The sequence below is a fragment of the Stenella coeruleoalba genome (genome assembly GCF_951394435.1).
Source record: "Stenella coeruleoalba genome assembly, chromosome: X".
In the NCBI taxonomy this organism is placed as follows: domain Eukaryota; kingdom Metazoa; phylum Chordata; class Mammalia; order Artiodactyla; family Delphinidae; genus Stenella; species Stenella coeruleoalba.
The window spans coordinates 39,549,975-39,574,164 of record NC_137152.1 but is presented as its reverse complement, the minus strand read 5'-3'; the positions used below and the strand labels follow the sequence as shown (position 1 = coordinate 39,574,164).

Genomic DNA, 24,190 nt, shown 5'->3' with positions numbered 1-24,190 from the left:
ATACCTTTCTGTGAGGTGATGAAGAAAGGCACATTAGTGGGAATGAGCCTGATAATAATTTGTTCAGCAGAAAGCCGTTCTTTCAATTATGACCCACATGGGCTGCACATCGTGAGGTTAGAACCCCATGTAACATTAACAGTCCTTTAAGCTCCTTCAGAGTCTCCTCCACTGCTTTTGGGAGAGCACCTCTCTTAAAGCATGACATCATTTTGATTCTGCAAATATTCTCCAAGTCAGGGAGGTCATAGACCTCTGGAGAGTGGCCATGAACTGAGGCAGGAAGTGATTTAAGGTGGGAACATCAGAGTCATCAAAGAAGAGGGGCCCCTGGTATTCAAGTCCTTCAGGTGATCCAGGAGAAGTACCAACAAAGAACTACCTACTAGCCTGGGAATTCTCTCTCTTTTCTATCCTCTACCCTTCCCCATACTCAATCTCTTTTCCCTGGACAGTTCATCTCTCAGGGGCTCCCTGTCTCACCTCTGTGCTCTGGAGGATATGTAATAGTATGTGTGAGCGTGTGCAGTCATGTGTGTTGCTGTCTGTGGGACTGTGTCTGTGCTGTCATAACTCAGCTGTGTAAGGGATGGATAGGTGAATTTACAGCCCCAAAAGTATATCTAGGAATAATCAAGTAAAAGAAATCTTCCTAGTTTGTGTCCTCTCAGAAGGTGACACAAATTAGTGTAGCCTGAATTTAGGCCCTGAGCTCACCTGACAATTTCTAGCGACAGACTCTCCCTGTCATTGCAGGGGCTGTCTGGCACAAAGGAGGATTCAAAACTGGAATCGGTTTTTCTCCTTTGGAAGACAATATTTTAGATCTATTTTCTCACATAAAGGGCTTTCAGAGTTATCTTAAGTTTTAGGCAATCTTCCTTGATTGTTGACTTAGCAATGTGTTTTAAAAGAGAGCCCTTAGAGAAGGCAGGTTTCTTTTTCTAACCTTTCGGGGTAGAAAGGAAAGAAGGGATGAGAGAGTAGTACTTTTCAGGGAGCCCTTCCCAGCAGGCCTTAAGCCACATCAGGGGTTCCCTCATACTGCTTGTAAAGGCAATCTGGATAATGGGGTTAATCATCTGAAAAGCAAGACAGGTGGCCATCTTCCTGCTCTGAAACAGACACAATCATAGATTGTCTGTTGTCTGCTTTCCCCAGGGAGAAGATGTGGCTCTAAGCCAGTGCATCAAAAGAGAAGAAAAAAGGCGCATTCCTTAGGATTAAGGTGTGGGTGAGACTTACCCTGTCTGCTCTATCAGAATAGGAGGTGCTTACAGACCACATTTCCCGGAGGGCTTAATCTGCTATTGAAGAACCATGTGCAGCCAGGAGTGACTAAACCTGGGTTAAAGCTAGAGGGAGATCAGGAAAAGGAATCCTTGTAAATATTGGGAACAAAAAGCATGGAATAAAATGTTTATCCTCTGTTTAGTCAAGATTTATCGAACACCTGATTAGAACATCCTATGTTATCTTCCCAGATGTAGGAATCATAGAGACGAAAGGGGGAGGTAACTTTCACTTACAGAAATGTGCCAGGCACTTTACATATGCTTAAGGCCATCCTGTGGGGTAGATGGCATCTTACCTACTTTATCGATGAGGGGACTAATAATATCTATAGGACTTTTGTGACTTAGAGCTAGTGAGGGGGAATTCAAACTTGGATATGCCTTATTCCAAAGCCCATTCTTCCCACCGCCCTATGCTGCTGTCTTAAGTCTTACTGTTTAGCTAAGGAGACATGACATCTATTCTCAAGAAACAATCAGAGGAACGAAAGTTCTATGTTAACAATAATTAAACACTAATAATGTAAAGTAGAGACAGCATGTATTTGACATGATCAGGAACAGTTCTAAGGTCAGAGCAAACTTTGTATTCCCCTGATGGTGTTGGTTAGTTTCATGTTGGGTAGTAGGAAAATTGGACAAAGAGCTGTCAACAATACAGTCCAATGTTACTAAAGGAAATGACTATGATCACCCTCCCCCAAACCATCTCAAAAGCAAAACCTGGACCAAAATTTAACAGTGAACCCCAGCTCTGCTTGGTATGCAGAATATCATTAGCTCCTTAGCTAACATTATTTTGCCATAGTGATAGAGAAACACCCTTTTGGCAAGGCTAGGTCTGAGTTATACCAGTGGGTGAGGAAATACTAGTTCTTTATTGTTCCCCTAGGAGACATAGCTAAGGATTCAATGCCTGATATTTCTTGAAGATAAAAGTTCCAATATTGTTTTGTCCCACTGTCACATCACCCTAGAAGCAACAATTTCACAGTTAATCAAAGCAGTGGTACCACATGGGCCCATCTATATTCTGAACTATGTTTAGCACAGACTCCATGATTTCAATTAGAATGATAGAATTCTCTCATTGCCTCATAAGTCTAACAAAACCAATTGTCTTATTATAAATGAATAAAGATGGGTTCAATTAACAGTGCTTCTAAAAATACATTCTTCTATATGTATGTCTTTATGAAACCTTGGGTGAAGATAACGAAGACAAGTCTTAAAATTTCATCTGCTTTTTATTGAGCAAGAAAGACATATGGAGTGATATATTAAATGATGTCTTTTAATGGCTTGACAAGTCTTAATGACCAACCTCTTCTAGTAACCCATTTCAGAACAATCTTAACCAAGCTGTGGTTGGAGAGCTTTTATTAAATGCCCAGCACTGTACTACTACTCTCTACCATTTTCCAACCTGATCATTTGCTTGAGGGTGATGAAGGATGATGATGAACATTATAAGGTTTCTTTCCTTATAGTCCTTAAAATCAACTGAGGTAAATGCAGTTAGAAATAATTCAGAGACTTGACTGCTTCAGAAGAGATATAGCTATAGAAATAGGACCTCTTGGAACCATTTTAAAAAGAAAGCTACTGACAAATTCAGAAGTTCATCCCTTTAGGAAGGGCCTGTAATAACAGCAATAAGGATTCCTGACTGAAGCCCTTTGGACACTTTCCTCTGGAAAAGCATGGGCCTTTAGTAGCTGATGTTGGCCAGGTGGGCTGGCACATATGGCACTCCTTTCTGGTCTCTCAGTATTAGAGTCTCATTGCCTAGATTCTAGCAAAGACCTCCATAATAATCCTTCCCTTCCTGGAAGTGTTGCCTGGAGGAGGCCAAAATAATGAGGTGGCTTCCCACTTTTGTTGGTGGCTTATGACCAGCTCCAAGTCCCCAAGAAGTGTCTCTGTTGTCCAAGACCAGTTCATTGTGGCTTTGACAATCCTCAAGAGATAGATGATGGAGGTCTTCTAACAACGAGATTTCTAGTGGCAAGGTCACAGCCCAGTCTCGGGTCAGCAGTGGAAGCCAGTTCAGGGTATCAGCAATTGGTAAGCTTGCTGAAACTCTAGTTTTATTTTTTTAAATTAATTTTTATTTTATACTGGAGTATAGTTGATTTACAATGTTGTTTTAGTTTCAGGTGTACAGCAAAGTGGTTCACTTATACATATACTCATTCTTTTTCAGATTCTTTTCCCATATAGTTTATTAAAGAATATTGAGTAGAGTTCCCTGTGCTATACAGTAGATCCTTGTTGATTATCTATTTTATATATAGTAGCGTGTATATGTTAATCCCAAAAGTCTAGTTTTAGAGAGAATCTCCCCGTAGCAAGAATATCAAGAAGTTGATTCACCACTTCCTCACACATCCTATGCCCTAAACAATCCATACCTGACAAACTATATTCTTCAAGTACACCAAGATCTTTCCCACTGCTTTGTCTTTGCACATGTTGTACCCTTTCTAGAATATCCCCATCTCCTTTTTACAGAACTATTCTAGCATTGTTCATACTGGGAAGTAAATCATCTATGAGGAGATCTCTCTGTTACATTGTGATCTTTTCAAAGGTGGGAATTGTATCTTATTATCTCTGTTATCTCCATTAGCCAGAACAGAGACTGGCATACAGCATGCTGAACCAGGTAAATGCTGATTAAGTAACTGAATTATTTATCCAGATGTGGCTGGGGTTGCATATTTCTGAATTCCATTATCAGTAGGCTTTATTTAGTATCATACCCTGTGTATGTGTATTTCAGGGACCTCTTGTTTAATGGAATGATTAAACTTTTTGAGCTTTTTTGTTTGTTTCTTTGAGCAAAAGGTACATTTGTAGCCTTCAAGTGAATTGGTCCAATTCCCAGATTCCAATGGAACACCGCTGGCTCCCTCTTGTGAGGCAGTCTCAGAATTTCTCCTATAATTAATTTCTTAGGAGGTCTGTGGACAAGTACATCTTAGTAGAGTTGTTCTGGGTCTGAATGCTTTGGCTTCTAAGTGTTGTGAACCAATCAGTTACTTCTTAGAAAACATTAAGACCTTCACTTGACAAGGGTAAAGAAGCCATTCTAGGAATCTTGACCAGCTCAAAAATCTGAGCACCCTGGAGTTAAAAGGCTTCCTGAAGGTCATCTTTATAACCTAATCTCACAAAGCAATTCGTACCAGTTTTGAGTTGCTCCCCCTTCTAGAGGTTTCTCTGTCTTTTAGAAGATTATTCCTTTTAAGGGACTAAAATCTGCCTCCAACTGGTCCATACAAAATGATCTCTACCTTCTTAATAACTAACTGCCTTTTGGGTAGCTAATGACAGTGTTGGATTCCTCATATTTTTTAAATTCAGTTTTTTCAATATTTTTGAGCACCTTCCTAGTGCCAGGCACCCTGGTCTAATCTTCTCCAGGTCCCTCAACTGTTTCCCATGTATCAGGTTCCTCTGAACCACTTCTATAGATAATTTCCACCTTGTCACTGGCTCCAAAGTTTGGAACTTGTTACATGATATTCTTGTTAAATGATTCCCATTATTCCAGCCAGTCCAGATCTTTAAGTTCCCATCATATGTGAGACCTGCCATGTTCTAGGTGAGTCTGCTCTTTTAGTTAATCAGTATAAGTACCCAGTTATGGGACTTTGAAATAGTACCTCTCCTGAAACAGTATGGTATAGTTGAATTGGAGGACACCAGATCTGTTTTCAATTTATTTAACCTCTTTGGGACTCTTTGAGTGCTAATTATCCTTCCTTCATAGGGTCATTGTCAGGATTCACGAGATACTATCTATAAAACATTAAGCACTGTGCCTGAGCACTTAGTGGGTACACAATAGAAGTTAATGTCCCTCTCTTCCTGCCAGTTGGTCCTGCCTACCACTGCCCTCTACTGAGGAGAGTCAGTAACTGCTTTGAACTTGCATTTCTGGTTTGAGCCAAGTAGCTCTGTTCCATTCACTCTCTTTTCAGCCCTTTAAAGAATGGCAGCCGCATGGCACAGGGATATTGGCTTGGTGCTTTGTGACAGCCTGGAGGGGTGGGATAGGGAGGGTGGGAGGGAGGGAGACGCAAGAGGGAAGAGATATGGGAACATATGTCTATGTATAACTGATTCACTTTGTTATAAAGCAGAAACTAACACACCATTGTAAAGCAATTATACCCCAATAAAGATGTTAAAAAAAAAAAAAGAAAAGCACTAAAAAAAAAAAAAGAATGGCAGTCTTATATGAGATATAACATAAACTGGTAGACTGGACTCAATTTTGAGAAAGTAGTTCTTGTAAAAATATTGCAGTAGATATCTTTGCCAATTTCTGACACAGCACAACTGAATTAGAGTTCTATATTGCATGGATAGCTATTGGTGAGACTTTTTTTTTTAAGTATTATAAGATCCCAAGGTGCTAATCATTGATGTTTGGAATGTCATCCAATTTCTGTTGTTCATTGTCATGTAAACAGTAAAATCACAGCCTGAATATGAATTTCATTCACAGGTCTTCTGGATAATATGATTCCTGTGTTCTTTCTGAGAAGGAACATTTATATGAATTGGTATTTTAATTCCTCTGACAGGATGATGTAGGTTTGCATAAGAGCAATAAAAATACAGGGACCCAAGTTGTTCTTAGTGCCACACTAGTGAAAGGTCACATCGTTAGAATTACCTTCTATGAGAGGATTTTGGGGTGTGGAGGGAAATCCCTAAGCCTGGCAATCAGACATTATAGTAGAGTGAACAGAGGGTAGTCTTGGTGTCAGATCTGAGTTTGAATCCCACCTCAGCCATTCACTAGCTGTATGATCTAGGACAGGTCCTTTGACCTCACCTTACCTCAGCTCTATCTTGTATAAAATGGGGAACAATTATACCAAGTATTTATTGTGAGTATTATAAATGAGGTTAACAATTCTGTACCACTTAGCACAGTGCTTGGCATATGGTAGGCAAGCAATAAATCATTGCTCTTAGGATCGATTCCAGTTAATAGCAGTTAAGCCCCTTGGAGCTGCAGTATCATTTCCCTATTGGAGAGTGAAAAGAGTAATATCATGTACATGATTTGGGGATTCAATTCCTGGGTTCACGTAGAAACTAAGCCACCCTGAGTCCTTCAGATTTTGCTAGAAGTTTATAATCATTCACCTGAAGGGCAATGGGAATACACTGGGTTGTTTAATAGCCCTTGGCGGCATGTGGGCAAAAACAGTGAGAAGAACCCTGGGGAGTAATGTATTGCTTGTTCTCTTGCCCACAATTCTTTAAATGCAAGTACTTGGATTTATCAACCCAAGCAGGAGTCAAATGCTGCTGCCATTTTGGGGTTCTATAAAAGTATATTCATGAATCTGGTGAGCCAGTCACCAAAGCTCCCTTTAGGGAGGAGGGAGGTTACTGGAATCTTTGTTTCCTGTTGAGGAATCTTGCCCTAGAGACAAAAAGAAAATCCCTAAAATATTCTGCTCACAAGAAAAGAGCAATCTGGCTGAGGTGGGTTACTTAGTAAAGGATAAACTTCGCCACCAACCAGCTTTATAAATTAAAAATAGGCCCAAAAATTAATCTATAGTGACAGAAAGATGATCCCTGTGGAGGGGGCCAGGGAAGGGTGGGTGGCAGTTCAAAGGGCAGAAAGAAACTTTTGGTGTTAATGAGCTTTGACATATATTCACCGTCTTGATTATGGTGATGGTACATACATATGTCAAAGCTCATCAAATAATAAACTTTAAACATGTGCAATTTAGTGTATTTCAACTGTACCTTAATAAAGCTCTTACTTAAACCCAGTGCCTATAATACCTGGCATGTAGTAAGTGCTCGCTAAGTATGTTCTTGAATTAAGATAAATAATTGTGACAGACCAACTTCTGGAATGGTTGTGTGAGAAGCTTAGCAGACACCCTCACTAGTGAAATAACCATTAAACTGGTAAAATTTTTATCAGAAACAACTGTTTAAAGTGTCAGGAAATTGGTTTAAGGGCATGCAACAAATTGAGAAGCATTTATTTAAGAACATTTATGGAATCTTGGTAAGAACAATTGTCATACGTGACATTTGATCCAGGACTTGCTCCTACTTCTCCTCCTAGCTTTATATTGCGGAAACTTTATTCTAGGTGGGCACAGCCAAAAGGCAAACAAACAAACAAAAAGTACAGGGGCTGTCTTCTTCACTAACTCCTGGTTATAGGGTATAGTTTCACTCCAGGATGGGCAGGCTGCTAGTGACTCTAATTCTACCCTCCAGTTTTATGTTGTGGAAGATTTATTCTGGGCGAAAATGGCCAAGAAGATGGAGGGCTCTCATCCCCGGCCCAGCTCCCGCCCTTAAGATGAAGTCTGTTTCCTAGGCAGGTACAGCAAACTATGAGAGGCAGTTGGAGAAGACTGCCAACTCCTATTTTCTCCCTCCCAGGTCCAGGGCAAGGACCCAGATGTTGTACTTGTCAGACAAGGACTTCAAGGGCTCATAGGGCAGAGGTGTCACTCCAGAAAAAGACAGGCTGCCATATCACACTTTTCTCACCTAGCTCCAGCATAGTTGCACAGCCTATGGAGGCTGACTTTCTTTAGAACAGAGCATGAAGGAACTCATGCCTAAAGGTGTTGTTGAAAACCATAGAGATCATAGTAGTGAAAATTAGAAAAGCAATTATATATTAGTAGCAGACAGAATAGAGCAGACCAGCCAGACATTTTGCAGAGAGACCTAGGGAAAGAAACCATCAAAATGGGCCCTGCTAAGATCAAACTTATCCCTAGTTTGGGCTGTACACATGCTGTACGTAAGAGCAACCCATGCAGGGGCAACCAGAAATGTTATTTGTGAACTGCTGAATTCTGTTTGAATGCAGGGTAGAATCAAAACCTCCCTGAACTATGAAGGCATTCCACAAGCCATACAAAATAGTTTGGCAAAGGGTACAAGCTTTACTGGATCTGGGTGCCTAAGAAAAACCTTTGACCACTTGATCACAGGCTAAAACTAACTATGCTGAACCAGAGGTGACTCCCAGGTTTAAAAATAAAACAAAGGGGAAAATGAGCATGATGTCAGAGGTTGCACACTGCAGAGAAAATAGACTTCAGTGAGAATTAGTCCAGGCAAGTGATTAAACAAATAGAGAAAAACAAAACAAAATAGAAACAGAAATAAGACCCAAGAAGGGGAGGTAAGCGGAATCCAAGGTTACTACAATGTATTATTTATTTATTTTTTAACTTTTTATTTTATATCGGAGTATAGCCAATTAACAATGTTGTGATAGTTTCAGGTGCACAACAAAGGGACTCAGCCATACATATACATGTATCCATTCTCCCCCAAACTTCCCTCCCATCCAGGCTGCCACATAACATTGAGCACAGTTCCCTGTGCTATACACTAGGCCCTTGTTGGTTATCCATTTTAAATATAGTGGTGTGTACCTGTCATTCCAAAACTCCCTGATTATCCCTTTCCCCCATCCTGCCCCCCTGGTAACCATAAGTTCGTTCTCTAAGCCTGTGAGTCTGTTTCTGTTTTGTAAGTTCATTTGTATCATTTCTTTTTAGATTCCACATATAAGGGATATCATACGATATTTCTTTTTCTCTGTCTGACTTACTTCACTCAGTATGACAGTCTCTAGGTCCATCCATGTTGCTGCAAATGGCATTATTTCATTTTTTTAATGGCTGAGTAATATTCCATTGTATATATATACCACATCTTCTTTATCCATTCCTCTGTTGATGGACATTTAGGTTGCTTCCATGTCTTGGGTATTGTAAACAGTGCTGCAACGAACATTGGGGTGCATGTATCCTTTCAGACCATGGTTTTCTCCAGATATATGCCTAGCAGTGGGATTGCAGGGTCATATGGTAGCTCTAATTTTAACTCTATTATTTAAAATATCTAGTTTGCAATAAAAATTATGAGCCTTCCCATCCCCCCCCCAAAAATAACCCAGGAAAGTGTAACCATGGAAAGGAAATAAGTCAGGTAATAGAAATTACTTTTGATGGAGCCCAGATGTTATATTTGTCAGATAAGTACTTCAAAGTTGCTATTATAAATATATTCAAAGAAGTAAGGGAAAACATGTTTTATGATCTAAAGGATATATAATGGTGATGACTAATCAAATAAAGAATATCAATGAAAAGATAGAACATATTTAAGAAAAGAACCACATGGAAATTCTGGATAGTAAAAGTACAATAACCTAAATGAAAAAATCATAAAAGAGGATCAACAATATATTTTACATGGCAGAAGAGAATTAGTGAACTGGAAAACAGATCAATAGAAAGTATACATTCTGAAGAAAATAAAAAGAATCAAAAACTTGAACAGACACATGTAGAATACAAGCACAACAACAAATGTGTAATGGGAGTGCCAGAGGAGAGGAGAGAAGGGGCAGAAAAATTATTCATAGAAAGGATGGCTTAAAAGTTTCCAAATATGATGAAAGACATTTATCTAAACATCCAAGAAGCTCATGAACTCCAAGTAGGATAAACTAAACAGATCCACACCTAGAGATATCATAGTCAAGATGTTGAAATTCAAAGCCAAAGAGGAAAATCTTGCAAGTAGCAAGTGAAAAAAGACCCATCACAGAAAGGAACCCCAGTAAGTTTGACAATTGACTTCTCATCAGAAACAATGGCTATCATGGGATGAGGGGATGACATTTTCAGCATGAAAAAAATCAACCAATAATGCTATATCTGGGAAAACTAACTTTAAATTTGTAGATTAAATAAAGATGTTCCCAGAAAACTAAATATGAGGAGAATTTGTTGCTAGCAGACCTGCCTTACGAGAAAAAGTAAAAGAAACCCTTCAGGCTGAAAAAAAAAAAAAACAATAATGGACAGTAATTTGAATCCATACAGAAAAAAAAAGTGCTTATAAAGTAATTATGAAGTAACTATAAAAGACAGTATAATTACATATTTCTTCTCCATATTTCCTTAGTTTATTTAAAAGACAATAGCATACTGAAACAGCAGTGAGCACACTTAGCACCAAGATTTTAGATTTTAGTACCATTCTCCAATAAAAGGAACCAGGGATCTTTGGAAGAATGGCTGATTCTAGGACTGGGCTAAAAAATATACAAGATGAGCCTGAAGAATCTTGTAGTGCCAGAAAGTAAGGAAGTGCTCAAAACAAAACAAGAACCACACACACACACACACACACACACACACACACAGTGAAGGGGGTATGTGAAAGGGATACTGAAGTCAACTGAAAGAGGTCCTAATGGCCAAAGCTGAAACAACTTGAGCAGAAAAAACCCCAATAAATTAGTAATGGACTATATCTTAAGGTATAAAATAAATATCCATGAGTCTATATGGGTATAAATAAATGATTGAATAAATATATAAATGGGGAGAATAGACAACTCTTTCATGCAGAAGAATCCCAAATAATTTATGTTGATACTCTTCTCTCAGGTACATGGAATATAACTCTCCACTCTTTAAGTCAGGCCTGTGTATAGTGACTTCCTTGAAAGAGTACAGTATGGAAAAGGAGAAAAGAGTAATATATAGTGAAGAAAGCTGACAAACACTACCTCAGCCAGGTGATAAAGGTTAACATCAACAGTATTAAGTCATGTTGATAGTATGTCCCTTGATATGATGTGATGAAAAGGGCATTGCACTTTTGTGATCTTCCCCTCAAAAACCCATAGCCCCAGTCTAATCGTGAGAAAAACATCAGACAAATACCGATGGAGGAACATTTTATAAAATACCTAACCAGTACTCCTCAAAAATGTCAAGGTTGTCAGAAACAAGGAGAGTATGAAAAACTGTCAGAGGAAAGAAGAGCCTAAAGAGATGTACCAACTAAATGTAATGTTGTATCCTGGATGGCATCCTGGAACAGAAAAAGGACATTAGGTAAAAACTAATGAAATGTTGAATAGTATGGACTTTAGTTACTAATAATGTACCAATATTGGTTAACTGGTTATTACAAATGTACCATATTAATGTCATACATTAATAATAGGGGACATTGTGTGTGGGGTGTATGGGAAATCTCTGTACTATCTTTGTAATTTGTATATCTAAAACTATTCTAAAATAAAAGTTTATTTTAAAAGCAATAGCACTAACATCATACTTAATGATGATAAGCTTTCTCATTAAGATCAGAAACAAGGAAAAGATGTTCCCTTTCACCACTCCTTTTCAACATTGTACTGGAAGTACTATATAATGCAGTAAAATAATGAAAGGTATACAGTTTGGGATGGAATAAAGAAAACTGCTTGTAGGTGACATGACGGTATATATCAAAAATCTGAAAGAATGGACACAAAAAACTTGGAATGAATAAGCAGTTACAGCAAGGTTGCAGGATACAAGGTTAATATAGAAAAGTAAATCACTTTCCTATATATCAGCAATGAACAAGTGAAACTTGAAATTAAAAACATAGCACCGTTTACATTAGCAGCCCCCAAAATGAAATACTTAGGTATAAATCAAACAAAATATGTACAAGAACTATATGAGGAAAACTACAAAAAGTCTGATGATATTAAAAAAGAACTAAATAAATGGATAGATAGTCCATGTTCATGGATAGAAAGACTCAATATTGTCGAGTCATTTCTTCTCAAATTGATATATAGATTCAATGCAATCCCAATCAAAATCCCTCCAAATTATTTAGTGGATATCAACGAACTAATTCTAAAGTTTGTTTGGAGAGGCAGTAGACCCAGAATAACCAACACAGTATTGAAGTAGAACAAAGTTGGAGGACTGACACTACTTGACATTAAGATTTTTAAAAAAATAAATTTATTTATTTATTTGTTCGTTTTATTTTTGGCTGTGTTGGGTCTTTGTTCTGTGCGCGGGCTTTCTCTAGTTGCAGTGAGTGGTGCACGGGCTTCTCATTGTCGTGGCTTCTCTTGTTGCAGAGCACGGGCTCTAGAGCGCAGGCTCAGCAGTCATGGCACACGGGCTTAGTTGCTCCGCGGCATGTGGGAATCTTCCCGGGCCAGGAATTGAACCCGTGTCACCTGCGTTGGCAGGCAGATTCCCACCCACTGCACCACCAGGGAAGCCCGACATTAAGATTTACTATAAAGCTACAGTAATCAAGAAAGTGTGGTATTTGCAAAAGAATAGAAAAATAGATCAATGGAGCAGAATGGAGAGCCCAGAAATAGGCCCACATAAATATAGCTCACTGATTCTTTTTTTTTTTTTTTACAAAAACATCTTTATTGGAGTACAATTGCTTTACAATGGTTTGTTAGTTTCTGCTTTATAACAAAGTGAATCAACTATACATACACATATACCCCCATATCTCCTCCCTCTTGAGCCTCCCTCCCACCCTCCCTATCCCACCCCTCTAGGTGGTCACAAAGCACCGAACTGATCTCCCTGTGCTATGCGGCTGCTTCCCACTAGCTATCTATTTTACATTTGGTAGTGTATATATGTCCATGCCACTCTCTCACTTTGTCCCAGCTTACCCTTCCCCCTCCCCGTATCCTCAAGTCCATTCTCTAGTAGGTCTGTGTCTTTATTCCCGTCTCGCCGCTAGGTTCTTTTTTTTTTTTTAGGTTCCATATATATGTGTTAGCATACGGTATTTGTTTTTCTCTTTCTGACTTACTTCACTCTGTATGACAGACTCTGGGTCCCTCCACCTCACTACAAATGTGCCATATCTTCTTTATCCATTCATCTGTTGATGGACACTTAGGTTGCTTCCATGTCCTGCCTATTGTAAATAGAGCTGCAATGAACATTTTGGTACATGACTCTTTTTGAATTATGGTTTTCTCAGGGTATATGCCCAGTAGTGGGATTTCTGGGTCGTATGGTAGTTCTATTTTTAGTTTTTTAAGGAACCTCCATAGTGTTCTCCGTAGTGGCTGTATCAATTTACATTCCCACCAACAGTGCAAGAGGGTTCCCTTTTCTCCAAACTCTCTCCAGTATTTATTGTTTCTAGATGTTTTGATGATGGCCATTCTGACCGGTGTGAGATGATATCTCATTGTAGTTTTGATTTACATTTCTCTAATGATTAATGATGTTGAGTATTCTTTTATGTGTTTGTTGGCAATCTGTATATCTTCTTTGGAGAAATGTCTATTTAGGTCTTCTGCCCATTTTTGGATTGGGTTTTTTTGGGTTTTATTGATATTGTAGCTCACTGTTTCTTGACAAAGGAGCAAAGGCAATACAATGGAGCAAAGATAGTCCTTTCAACAAATGGTGTTGGAACAACTGCACATCCACATGCAAAAAAAAAGAAAATCAGGACAAAGACTTTATACCCTTCACAAAAATTAACTCAAAATGGATCATAGACTTAATGTGGAATGTAAAAGTATAAAACTCCTAGAAGATAATATAGAAGAAAACCTAAATGACTTTGGGTAAGGTGATGAATGTTTAGATAAAACACCAAAGGCATGATCCGTCAAAAAAATAATTTATAAGCTGGGCTTCATTCAAAATTAAAAACTTCTGCTATGCAAAAGACATTGTCAAGAGAATGAGAAGACAAGGCCACCAGACTGGGAGAAAATATTCGCAAAAGCATCTTCTTTATCCATTAATCTATCAATGGACACTTACAATATCTTGGCTATTGTAAATAATGCTGCAGTGAACATGGGGTGGGGTGCACATATCTTTTCGAATTAGTGTCTCCAATTTCTTTGAATAAATACCCACAAGTGGAACGGCTGGATCATATGATAGTTTTATTTTTAATATTTTGAGGAACCTCCATACTGTTTTTCATAGTGGCCAAACAATTTTACATTCATACCAACAGTGCACAAGGGTTCCCTTTTCTCCACATCTCCTCCAGCACTTCTTTTTTCTCTCCTTTTTGATAATAGCCATTTTGACAGGTGTGAGGTAATATCTCATTGTGGTTTTGATTTGCATGTTGATTTGATTGGTTATGTTAAGCATCTTTCATGTGCCTGTTGGCCATATGTCATCCTTGGAAAAATGTCTATTCAGATCCCCTGCTCATTTTTTAATCACCTTTTTTTTTATTGGGTTGTGTGAGTTCTTTATATATTTTGAATATTAACCCCTTATGGGATATTTCATTTATAAATATCTGCTCCCATTCAGTACACTGCCTATTTGTTTTGTTGGTGGTTTCCTTCACTGTGCAAAAGCTTTTTAGTTTGATATAGGTCCATTTGTTTATTTTTGCTTTGTTGCCTTTGCCTGAAGAGACAGATCCAAAAAAAAATATTTCTGAGACTGATAACAAAGAGCATAAGTGTATGATTTCTTCTACAACTTTTGTGGTTTCAGGTCTTAAATTTAAGTCTTTAATCCATTTTCAGTTTATTTTTGTAAAAAAGTGCCCCATTTTCATTCTTTTGCTTATAGCTGTCCAGTTTTCACAACATCATTTATCAAAGAGACTTTTTCCCATTGTATGTTCTTGCCTCCTTTGTCATAACTTAATTGACCATTTAAGTGTGGGTTCATTTCTGAGCTCTATTCAGTTCCAGTGATCTATCTCTTTGTTTTTGTGCCAGTACCATACTGTTTTGATTACTGTAGCTCTGTAATATAGTTTGAAACCTGTTTGGTTCTTTCTTAAGATTGTTTTGGCTATTAGGGGTCTTTTGTGTTTATGTACAAAGTTTAGAATTACTTGTTCTAGGTCTGTGAGAAATGCCATTGGTATTTTGATAGGGAATGCATTGAGTCTGTAGATTTCCTTGGGTAGTATGGTCATTTGAACAATACTAATTCTTCCAATCCACGAGCATGGTATATCTTTCCATGTATTTGTGTCATCTTAAATCGCTTTCCTCAGTGCCTTGTCATTTTCTGAATATAGGTTTTTACCTCCTTAGTTGGATTTACTCCTAGATATTTTATTCTTCTGGATGCAATTATGAATGGGATTGTTTTCTTAATTTCTATTTCTGCTAGTTTATGTTGGTGTATAGAAAAGCAGCAGAGTCCTGGGTATTAATTTTGTATCCTGCAACTTTACCCAATTCATTAATGAGTTCTAGTCGTTTTTTGGTGGTATCTTTACAATTTTCTATATATAGTATTATGTCATCTGCAAACAGTGATGATTTTACTTCTTCCTTTCCAATTTGGATCCTTTTTATTACTTTTTCTTGTCTGATTGCTATGGCTATAACTTCCAATACTATATTGAATAAAAGCAGCAAGGGTGGGCATCCTTATCTTGTTCCTGATCTTAGAGGAAGTGCTTTCACCTTTTCACCATCGAGTATGATGTTAGCTGTCGGCTTGTCATATATGACCTTTATTATGTTGAGGTATGTTTCTTCTATAGCTACTTTCTTGAGAGTTTTTTTTATCATAAATGGATTTGGATTTTGTCAAAAGAATTTTCTGCGTTTACTGAGATGATCATATGATTTTTACTCTTCAATTTCTTAATGTGGTTTTTCATATTGATTGATTTGAAGATATTCCAGAAATGGACAAGCTGAATATTCATTCATGCATTCATATCCATTTAATGTTAATTCTAAAATAATATTGAATTGCACGTACCCTGTCTAGGCAAAATAATCTTGAAAAAGAAGAACAAAGTTGGAGGACTCACACCTCTTAAATTCAAACTTAGTACAAAGCTACAGTAATCAAGACAATGTGGTACTGGCATAAGGAAAGACATATATAGATAAATGGAATAGAATTGAGTGTCCAGCAATAAAATCATACATCTATGGTCAATTACCATATGATCCAGCAATTCTACTCTTAGATATCTACCCAAAAGAAATGGAAACATATGTCTACACAAAAACTTGTACATGAATATTCTTAGCAGCATCATTCCTCATAGTCAAAATGCAGAAATGCCCAAATGTCCATTAATGGTGACTAGATAAACGAACTGTTATACATCATATAATGGCATACTATTTGGCAATAGAGATAATTGAAGCACTGATACATGCCACAATATGGATGGAACCACAAAAACATGCTAAGTGAAAGAAACCAGGCACAAAAGACCATACATTTTATCATTCCATTTATAAGAAAGGGTTATCTATAGAGACACAAAGTGATTAGTGGTTGCCTAGGACTGTGGGTAGGAACATGGACTGACTGAATATGAGCTCAGTTTCTTTCTTGGGGGTATGAACATGTTCTAAAATTAGATGTGGTGATGACTGCATAACTCTATAAATGTGCTAAAAACCTTTGAAATATACTTAAAATGGGTGGATTTTATGGTATGATAATTTTATGGTATACAAATTGTATCTCAACAAAGCTATTCATTAAAAATTATAAATAATTGTTCCCCTAAATGCTGCACATTGTCGGAAGACTTCAGCTGTACTTTCTCATTATATCTTTTTTTTCTCATTTGTAATTTTAATCGAAGCATTGCTATTCATTTTTTAAAGTCTTTCCTTATAAGCACCAAATTTTAATACCTATGTCAATTTGGGGGGAAAAGAAACTCCCGTCAAGAGCTTCCCTCCAGAAGAAAACAATGATGTTCATTCCTCCAAACAATCAAATTCGAAGTCTACCAAAACAGAAACAAAAGAAGCCCACACAGAAAAACAAAAACAAAAATCACATTCTAGAGGTTCAGTGCATTTAGCAGCCTTCACTGTGCTGTCTAATCATCCTTCAAAAAAATAACACCCTATTTCATCAAAATATACATTTTCCATTTGATTTTTAAATTAAAATATAATTAAAAAAAGGAAACTTGAAGGAATTCACAATTAATTGCCTGACTCCTTTCGATGTCATGTACAGCATATGAAGGTCAGGAAGGCTATTTGCAGCACACATGATTAGGGGAAATTGATTTTCAAGGTTTAGCTTTCTTCCAAACAGTGTAAAATACACACAATTCCAAGTATGAAGGGACACAGATGATCTCCTTCGAGAATTCCACAGGACAATACAGGTGCCCCAGCTGTTCTTCATAGAGTGACAGGGCTTCAGTCAAATTGACACAGTTCCCCTGTGTAAAATATTTCCCATCCTGTTTCAATACTTTCATTGAGAGGTCAAGAATTAGTCTGAGAAACTCCCATGTGGAATCTTCTTCTGGAGATGTGGAGATTGGAACAGCTGTCAAATCATTAATCACATAATCAAACTCTCTCCCTTCTTTGACGTACCTCTTCAGTACTGGAATACAATCTTCTATTAGAACCTGATAGCAGTCTCCTTTAAGATTGTCTAGGACATCACCACATGTTTTTCGCATGTATTTCTTACATCCGTCAGTCACCATTTGGTCAATCTCTACCATAGTGACCATCTTTGGTTTCAGTTTGACTATTTCACATAATATGCCCCCATCTCCGCCTCCTAGAATCAGTACATCTTTGCCAGTGTAATCTTCTTTGCCGCTGCCCATGATGGCCCGGGTATACGCCAGATCACTTTCCGCCAAATTAGCATCCCCACTGAGGATGAGAATATTTCCAAATTGTTTTGAGTGTAAAATTTTAATGTTCTGGCAAGGTGAGTCTTCATCATACACCCCTTCATCTATGTCGTACTCAACCAGGCGGCCATCTGCAGTGGGCCAGTATCTGTCAATGGCCCCTCCTCGAACTATGGGTGGTAATCGCTTCACCCGCTCAGTACTGTCCTGACTCAATTCTTTCATTCTTTCTTCTACTTTGTTCAAAAGACTGTCAACTTCTTTGCCTTGCGCATCACCGTCGTAACTCTGAAGGTCCAGCAACACCAATCCATGCGGGTAAATTCTCAAATTGGCAAAGCTGCCGTTTTTGTTTACGTAGGTCGCTAAATAGCCATGGTCCTGCCAGGTGTGCATCGACTCCATCATCCCCTGCTCCTGGAAGATGGACTGGAGGCCTTTCAGAATGGTCTCACCATCAGCTTTGGTGCCGAGCATGAAGTCAAGGGTGCTGTGCTGTGCTGCTGCCATAGTGAGGCGAGGCCCTGGGCCATGCCTGGGGGAGGCGGCCAGGGAGACTGGGGGGCCGCGTGGCGTGTCAGGCTGCAGCCGGTGGGGAGTGCGCTGCGCCAGGGAGGCTCTCTCATTATATCTTAAGGGAAATGATAGAAAGGGAGTGAGATGGAAAATAAAATAAAACCTGTTCCACTAGTCTTTTTTTATATTGCAGTATAGTTGATTTACAATGTTGTGTTAGTTTCAGGTGTACAGCAAAGTGATTCAGATATATGTGTGTGTGTGTGTGTGTGTGTGTGTGTGTGTGTGTGTGTGTGTATAAATTCTATGTATGTGTATATACTTTTTCAGATTCTTTTCCCTTATAGGTTATTAAAAAATACTGAGTATAGTTCTCAGTGCTATACAGTAGGTCCTTGTTAGTTATGTATTTTCCACTAGTCTTTTTTATACAATTGGAATTTCAAGAATAAAGTTGTCCATGAGTAGGAATCTACTGTTCTCAGACTGGGAGAGATATACACATGACCTGGCTTCTCATCTAGGCTCCATTTCAGAATTGTACAGTTATATATAGAGGGAAGCCTGGGAGGTTTTTGTAAGATCCTCCAGTTCTTGGGGAGCATGGGCTTCTGAGGAGTGCATTGTTGGCTGCCTTTACCTGTAAAGTGCTTTTGGTTCATTTTAGTGCTTTAATTTCCATAGTTAACAGGAAGAGCCCACACCTTGCAGGCTGTGCTGGTGCTATACAGCTGCTGATGACCAGAGCAAAATCAATCTGAGTGCTGATTGCAGAGGAGCCAAGGGCTGCAACTAGCCTGCATGTCAGGGGCCATGTCCCTTAGGTAGGCTTTTGCCTGACTTCTATACACTTGCCCTAGCTGAAACCCCACTGCCACCCCTCCACAGCCACATTCTGTGGCCTTCTCTGAACATTGCTATGAGCCCCCACACTGGATTTCCTTCCCTCCTCTGGACTTTTCCAGAAACATCTTTTCTGCATTGCTGCAAATTTTCATTTTCTCTCACCCTCTGCTATTACTTAACTCAAGGACAGAGGAAATATTTGCAGTCCAGAAACACACATAATAAAAAAAGAAGAAAAAGAAAAAAAGAGAAGAAGCCCCAAACCCATCCCAAATCTTTAAGAAAACAATCCCATAGGGTTTGGTTTTGAATTGCCATGCAATGTGGGGAACGTGAAACATGTGTTCATCAGGGCCCTTTCTGCTTGGAGCCTACCTGACTTCTCTCCTCCCTCACCAGACTGCTGGGCTAGGCTAGGCTCAGGGGAGCTACAAAGCCACCAGCTTAGAAGATGGAGACAAATGGCAAGTCCCCAAGGGACAAAACAAGACTTGTTACTAATTTTGAGGCCAAAGCAACACACGCAGTGTTTAAGGGCTGTGGGGGTAGATACTGCAAAGCCTGGAATCCAAGCTTTGAAGTTAGACTGAGGCTGACTTGCAATGACTGTTCTGGAGGCAGCATTTTATGAGCTGGGCCTCCATTTGTTTCACGACCCTGACTCTCGCCTTGACTGTTACCACACGTTCCCAACTTGGTCTCCCTGCAGCCAGTCAGTGCCTCTTCCGAACTGTCTGCCCACATGGCTGCCTCAGTGCTCTTTCTAAAACAGAGGTGTGATCTCTACTCCCTCTCTTCTAGTATTTTTTATCTCCTCAGAGAGAAAACCACATTCCTTAACATGATAGATGAGACCCTTTATAAACTGGCCTCAACTGCTCTAGCCTCGTGTTTCATCACCTGTACTCACTCTCAAGTAACCCCACAAAACTATTTACCATTTTCCCGAATGTGCGTTTTTCTTTCCTTCATCGGCCCCTTTGCATCTGCTATTCCTTCAGCCAGGAATGAATACCGTTTTCCTCTTTTTCTCCATTAGACGATGTCTCACTCATCATTTAAGACCAAGTGCTCACTGGGAGTGGTTTTCAGCTTTTTTCTTGTTGCCAGAGCTCACTGAATATACCTGAGGAAGGCAGAGTGGTGCAATGGAAAGAACCCAGAATATGCAGTCAGCCAGACTGTGTGATGACAGGTAAATGACTTAATTTCTCTCTGAGCTTCAGTTTCCTCACCTGTAAAATCAGAATGTGAATCCCAACAGTACAAAGTAGTTGATGTTTATAAGTGCCAAGAACAGTACCTAGTACATGGTAGGTACTTGGGCAATGTTACACGTTATAAAAGAGGTAGAAAAATTATTCCTTCATTCTCAGTTGGGACTCTATGGAGGCATTTCCCTCCATGCAAACTAGTGGGTGGTGTTCTCTGGGACCTGCTTTACCTAGTTCTCTTCTTGAGGTTCACCTGCCTTTGGCCACCCTCATATCTAAAGGGTGTTTTGCAAGTATCCTGCCCGCTTGGGAGCAGCCATCAGCTGCCTTCCCATTCATGTCCCTTAGAAATCTAAATGGGCAGGTATGAGAGGGGAGGGTAACATTTTAGTGCCTCTTTCTTCTCTTCCTCATGCCCTGCTCTTGTCCTCAAGCCTCAAAGAGATTGTCAAGCAGTCACTCCACGTTGGCCTCGTTCTTTCCTGCAACCTGCTCCCTAGGCTTTTTTCCGCAATTGGGATTTCAGAAATGAAATTGTCCATGAATAGGAATCTACTGTTCTCCGGTTGAGATGGACATACACGAGCTCATTTCTCATCTGGACTCTATTTCAGAAATGTACACAAGATGTCAAAAATATACCACTTGGAACCAGAGCAATATTTATTTTTTAAAAAATTAGAGGGAAAAAAGTTGCCTTGCTTCAGTTCCTACTGGAATGTACAATAACTATGTGCTGATGCTGCACTTTGAAGGCATTGATTTAGTTATCCTCAGGGTCACTGGATGAGTGGTGCATGGATACACACACACACACACACACACACACACACACACACACACACACACACATTCAGAGTGCTTTGTTGTGAACTGGGAATTTCAGGCATTACAATGCCAGAGTAAGGCTCTATTGGATCCAGCTATTCATTAACAATGCTTTATTAAGTGTTCCCTTGTGTGCCAAGCCTTGTGCTAGGCAGGGAGAAAAAAGAAGCCAGGGAACCAGAAGTCACAGATGGAGAAATCAGAACACAACAGGAGAGAATAAAGAAAGCACTAAGGCAATAATACAAACTAAATATTAAAGGAGAAGGAGTTGAGGTTACTGAACTGGTGTCCCAGGGCAGATTTCCTGGAGGGCATGGTAAGACTTGAGCAGGGCCGTGGAGGATAGGGTTGGAGACTCTGAGTCATCCACAGTACTCTCTTAGCAATGTGCATTAGAATTAGTATTTGTTTGCAGGACGTGGGAGCAAGAATGATCAGGAATTATTCTGAAGGAGGCCACCACATGGAAGGTTGAGAGAAACAGGAGACAGAGGCAGAAGAACAAAACAGAGACAAGAGGCAGAAGGCATCTTAGTCCTAGTGGTACCACCGACCCATTACGAGTGACCTTCTTTCCAAACCTCAGTTTCCCTATCTATACATTGGAACTAAATAATACCAGTCCTATCCACCTCCCAGGACCATTGTTAAGAAAACAAATGAGATAATTGTGTGACTATGCTTGGAAAATTAGAGAGGACGATCCATAACATAGGTTGGTATCATGAAGGTAGATGTTTATACTGCAACCACTCTCCTGCATCTGGGAATAGGATGACCTCAATATTTAAATGAATTTTTCTTGGCAGGCCTCTTACTTGCCATAATTATAGCCTGCCAGCCACTAGTTGAGTGTGTATACTTAAACAGGGCCTGTCACACAAGTGTACACGTGTATGTATTTGTGTATATATGTGTTTGTATGTATAAGCTTGCAATGGGCTAGGATATTGGAGCCATGACAGCAAAAGACTGGAGAACTCTTAGGAGCAAAGGTGGTATATAGAGATGGGGATTTGTGCGAACATCTTTGAACATGCTTACAGAAATACATACCCTGTTGCCACTGCAGTAAGCCCTGTTATCTATCTTCCTTGGTGTATTGCAAAGCGTTTCTACTTGTCTCCCTGGCTGCATGCTGCCCCAATCCAGTCCATCCTCCATACTGCTGCTAAAGTGCCCTTTCCAACCCACATGGAATTCCTGGGCTCCTGGATTCCCACAAGGTAACATACATGTTCCTTCACATGACATTGAAGCAGGACGCTGATATAGTCACACCTCTTGTTAAAATTGTGGAATATTTTAATACCAGCTGCTCCTCTTTGTCCCCTCAAGATCCCTCCTTCTGCCCTGTTCCCCACTCCTGGACCCATTTTTAACATCCGCAAGACCCAGCAACTAAAGGGATAGTGCCCAGCACAGCAGGGAGCCTGGAGGACACTGTTTCGTGTGTTGATCTGCATCTGTTCTGCTTGGTCAGTGCTCCTGATGTTCTGGTTTTTATTTTTAATTTTTATTTTTTTACATCTTTATTGGAGTATAATTGCTTTACAATGGTGTGTTAGTTTCTGCTTTATAACAAAGTGAATCAGTTATACATATACATATGTTCCCATATCTCTTCCCTCTTGCGTCTCCCTCCCTCCCACCCTCCCTATCCCACCCCTCTAGGTGGTCACAAAGCACCAAGCTGATCTCCCTGTGCTATGCGGCTGCTTCCCACTAGCTATCTATTTTACATTTGGTAGTGTATATATGTCCATGCCACTCTCTCACTTTGTCACAGCTTACCCTTCCCCCTCCCCATATCCTCAAGTTGATGTTCTGGTTTTTAAATATTTTGAGGATTCTCTCTGCATTCATGGTTCATCTCATCCCAGATCATCTTTCTGGCCTCATCTCTCACAAGTTCTCCCCACAGATGGCAATAACACTGAAATTCTCATATTCCATGTCTGGATTGATACACCTGTCTCTCTCACTGTATTGGAAATTTCTTGCAGGCAGAGACAGTGACTCCATCATGTAGTCCCATAGCCTAGCTCAGAACCCAGGACATAGTAGTAGACACTCAATACATGCTTGTTTCTTAACATAGAGAATGCTGGTAGATGGAACTGTTCTGTTTGTAATCCTCTAAACTACTCCAGGGTCCAGACCTGAAGCTGATGCAAGGCACTTTCCTGGTCTTACTACATACATCCTGAATGTTATTCACATTTCCAATATCCTTGAGTTGGAGGGAAAGAGCAAATACTATTTCCATTCTCTTACTGCAAAATGGAAATATTTCAAGAGTGTGTCTCAACCACACAATGAATGCTTAATAGAATTGAGACGTACAGTCATGTCTCTGGAACTTTCTCTTACCGACAGTGCTGTAAAGCCCTTTGGGATTTGGGGGTGAAAACTGCTGTCCTAATGTCAGTAATTGTAGACCACTGACTTCTGGGGAGATGCTGGCTTGCAGTCTCTCTAAGGGGGGCCTGAGGCCTATCTGTTGGAACTGATGTAAATGTTCTTGCCCCTTCTCCTCCAGCACTGCCAGGGAAGATACCAGTTTGTGGGGTTGGGGTGGAGAATACATTACATCTCTCTTGATTTTGTTGCCAGCTTCTGCTTCATTAACATGGCTTCATAACTGGTGGTCCCTTGAGCAAGAAGCTAACTTTTGTTTCAGGAACCTCTCTGACAACCTTTCTTCCCCACTCCCACAAGAATAGTCCACTGTAGCCAGCCAAGCTGTAAGGACTGTAGAGAAGACCAGGCTGGGAGAATGGCTGGGCCCCATCTTCAAAGCACTTAGTCAATAAGCCTCATCCATCAGGTATGCTTAGGCTGCAAGTAACTGAAACTGACTGTAACTGGAAATTATCTCACATAACAGGAAGTCCAGGGAACGGGTAGGCTTCAAGATGGGTTGATTCAGCTGCTCATAATGACTGTCAGCATGTACCAGGGTTACCTTGTTCTTGTCCAGCAGGAGAGAGAAGAATCTAATAACTAGGAAGTCCA

General features: G+C 39.6%; 2 protein-coding genes across 4 annotated transcripts in view; one reads left to right on the top strand and one right to left on the bottom strand.

The window, feature by feature from the left end:
- SHROOM4 (shroom family member 4) overlaps positions 1-24,190 on the top strand; it is a 215,281-nt gene that overhangs the window by 57,219 nt on the left and 133,872 nt on the right. The gene's annotated exons all lie outside the window — the stretch shown is intronic.
- Positions 16,712-18,356, bottom strand: LOC307180829 (spermine synthase-like). 2 transcript variants are annotated; one of them, XM_079911344.1, is made up of 2 exons: positions 18,108-18,356; positions 16,712-17,951 (listed from the first exon to the last, which is right to left on the bottom strand). In XM_079911344.1, exons 1-2 carry the CDS (start codon positions 18,273-18,275, stop codon positions 17,178-17,180), a joined length of 942 nt encoding a protein of 313 aa, XP_079767470.1. In that variant the 5' UTR covers positions 18,276-18,356; the 3' UTR covers positions 16,712-17,177. The 2 variants fall into 2 exon arrangements, with proteins under 2 accessions (XP_079767470.1, XP_079767469.1); XM_079911343.1 differs by having other exon boundaries at positions 16,712-18,356.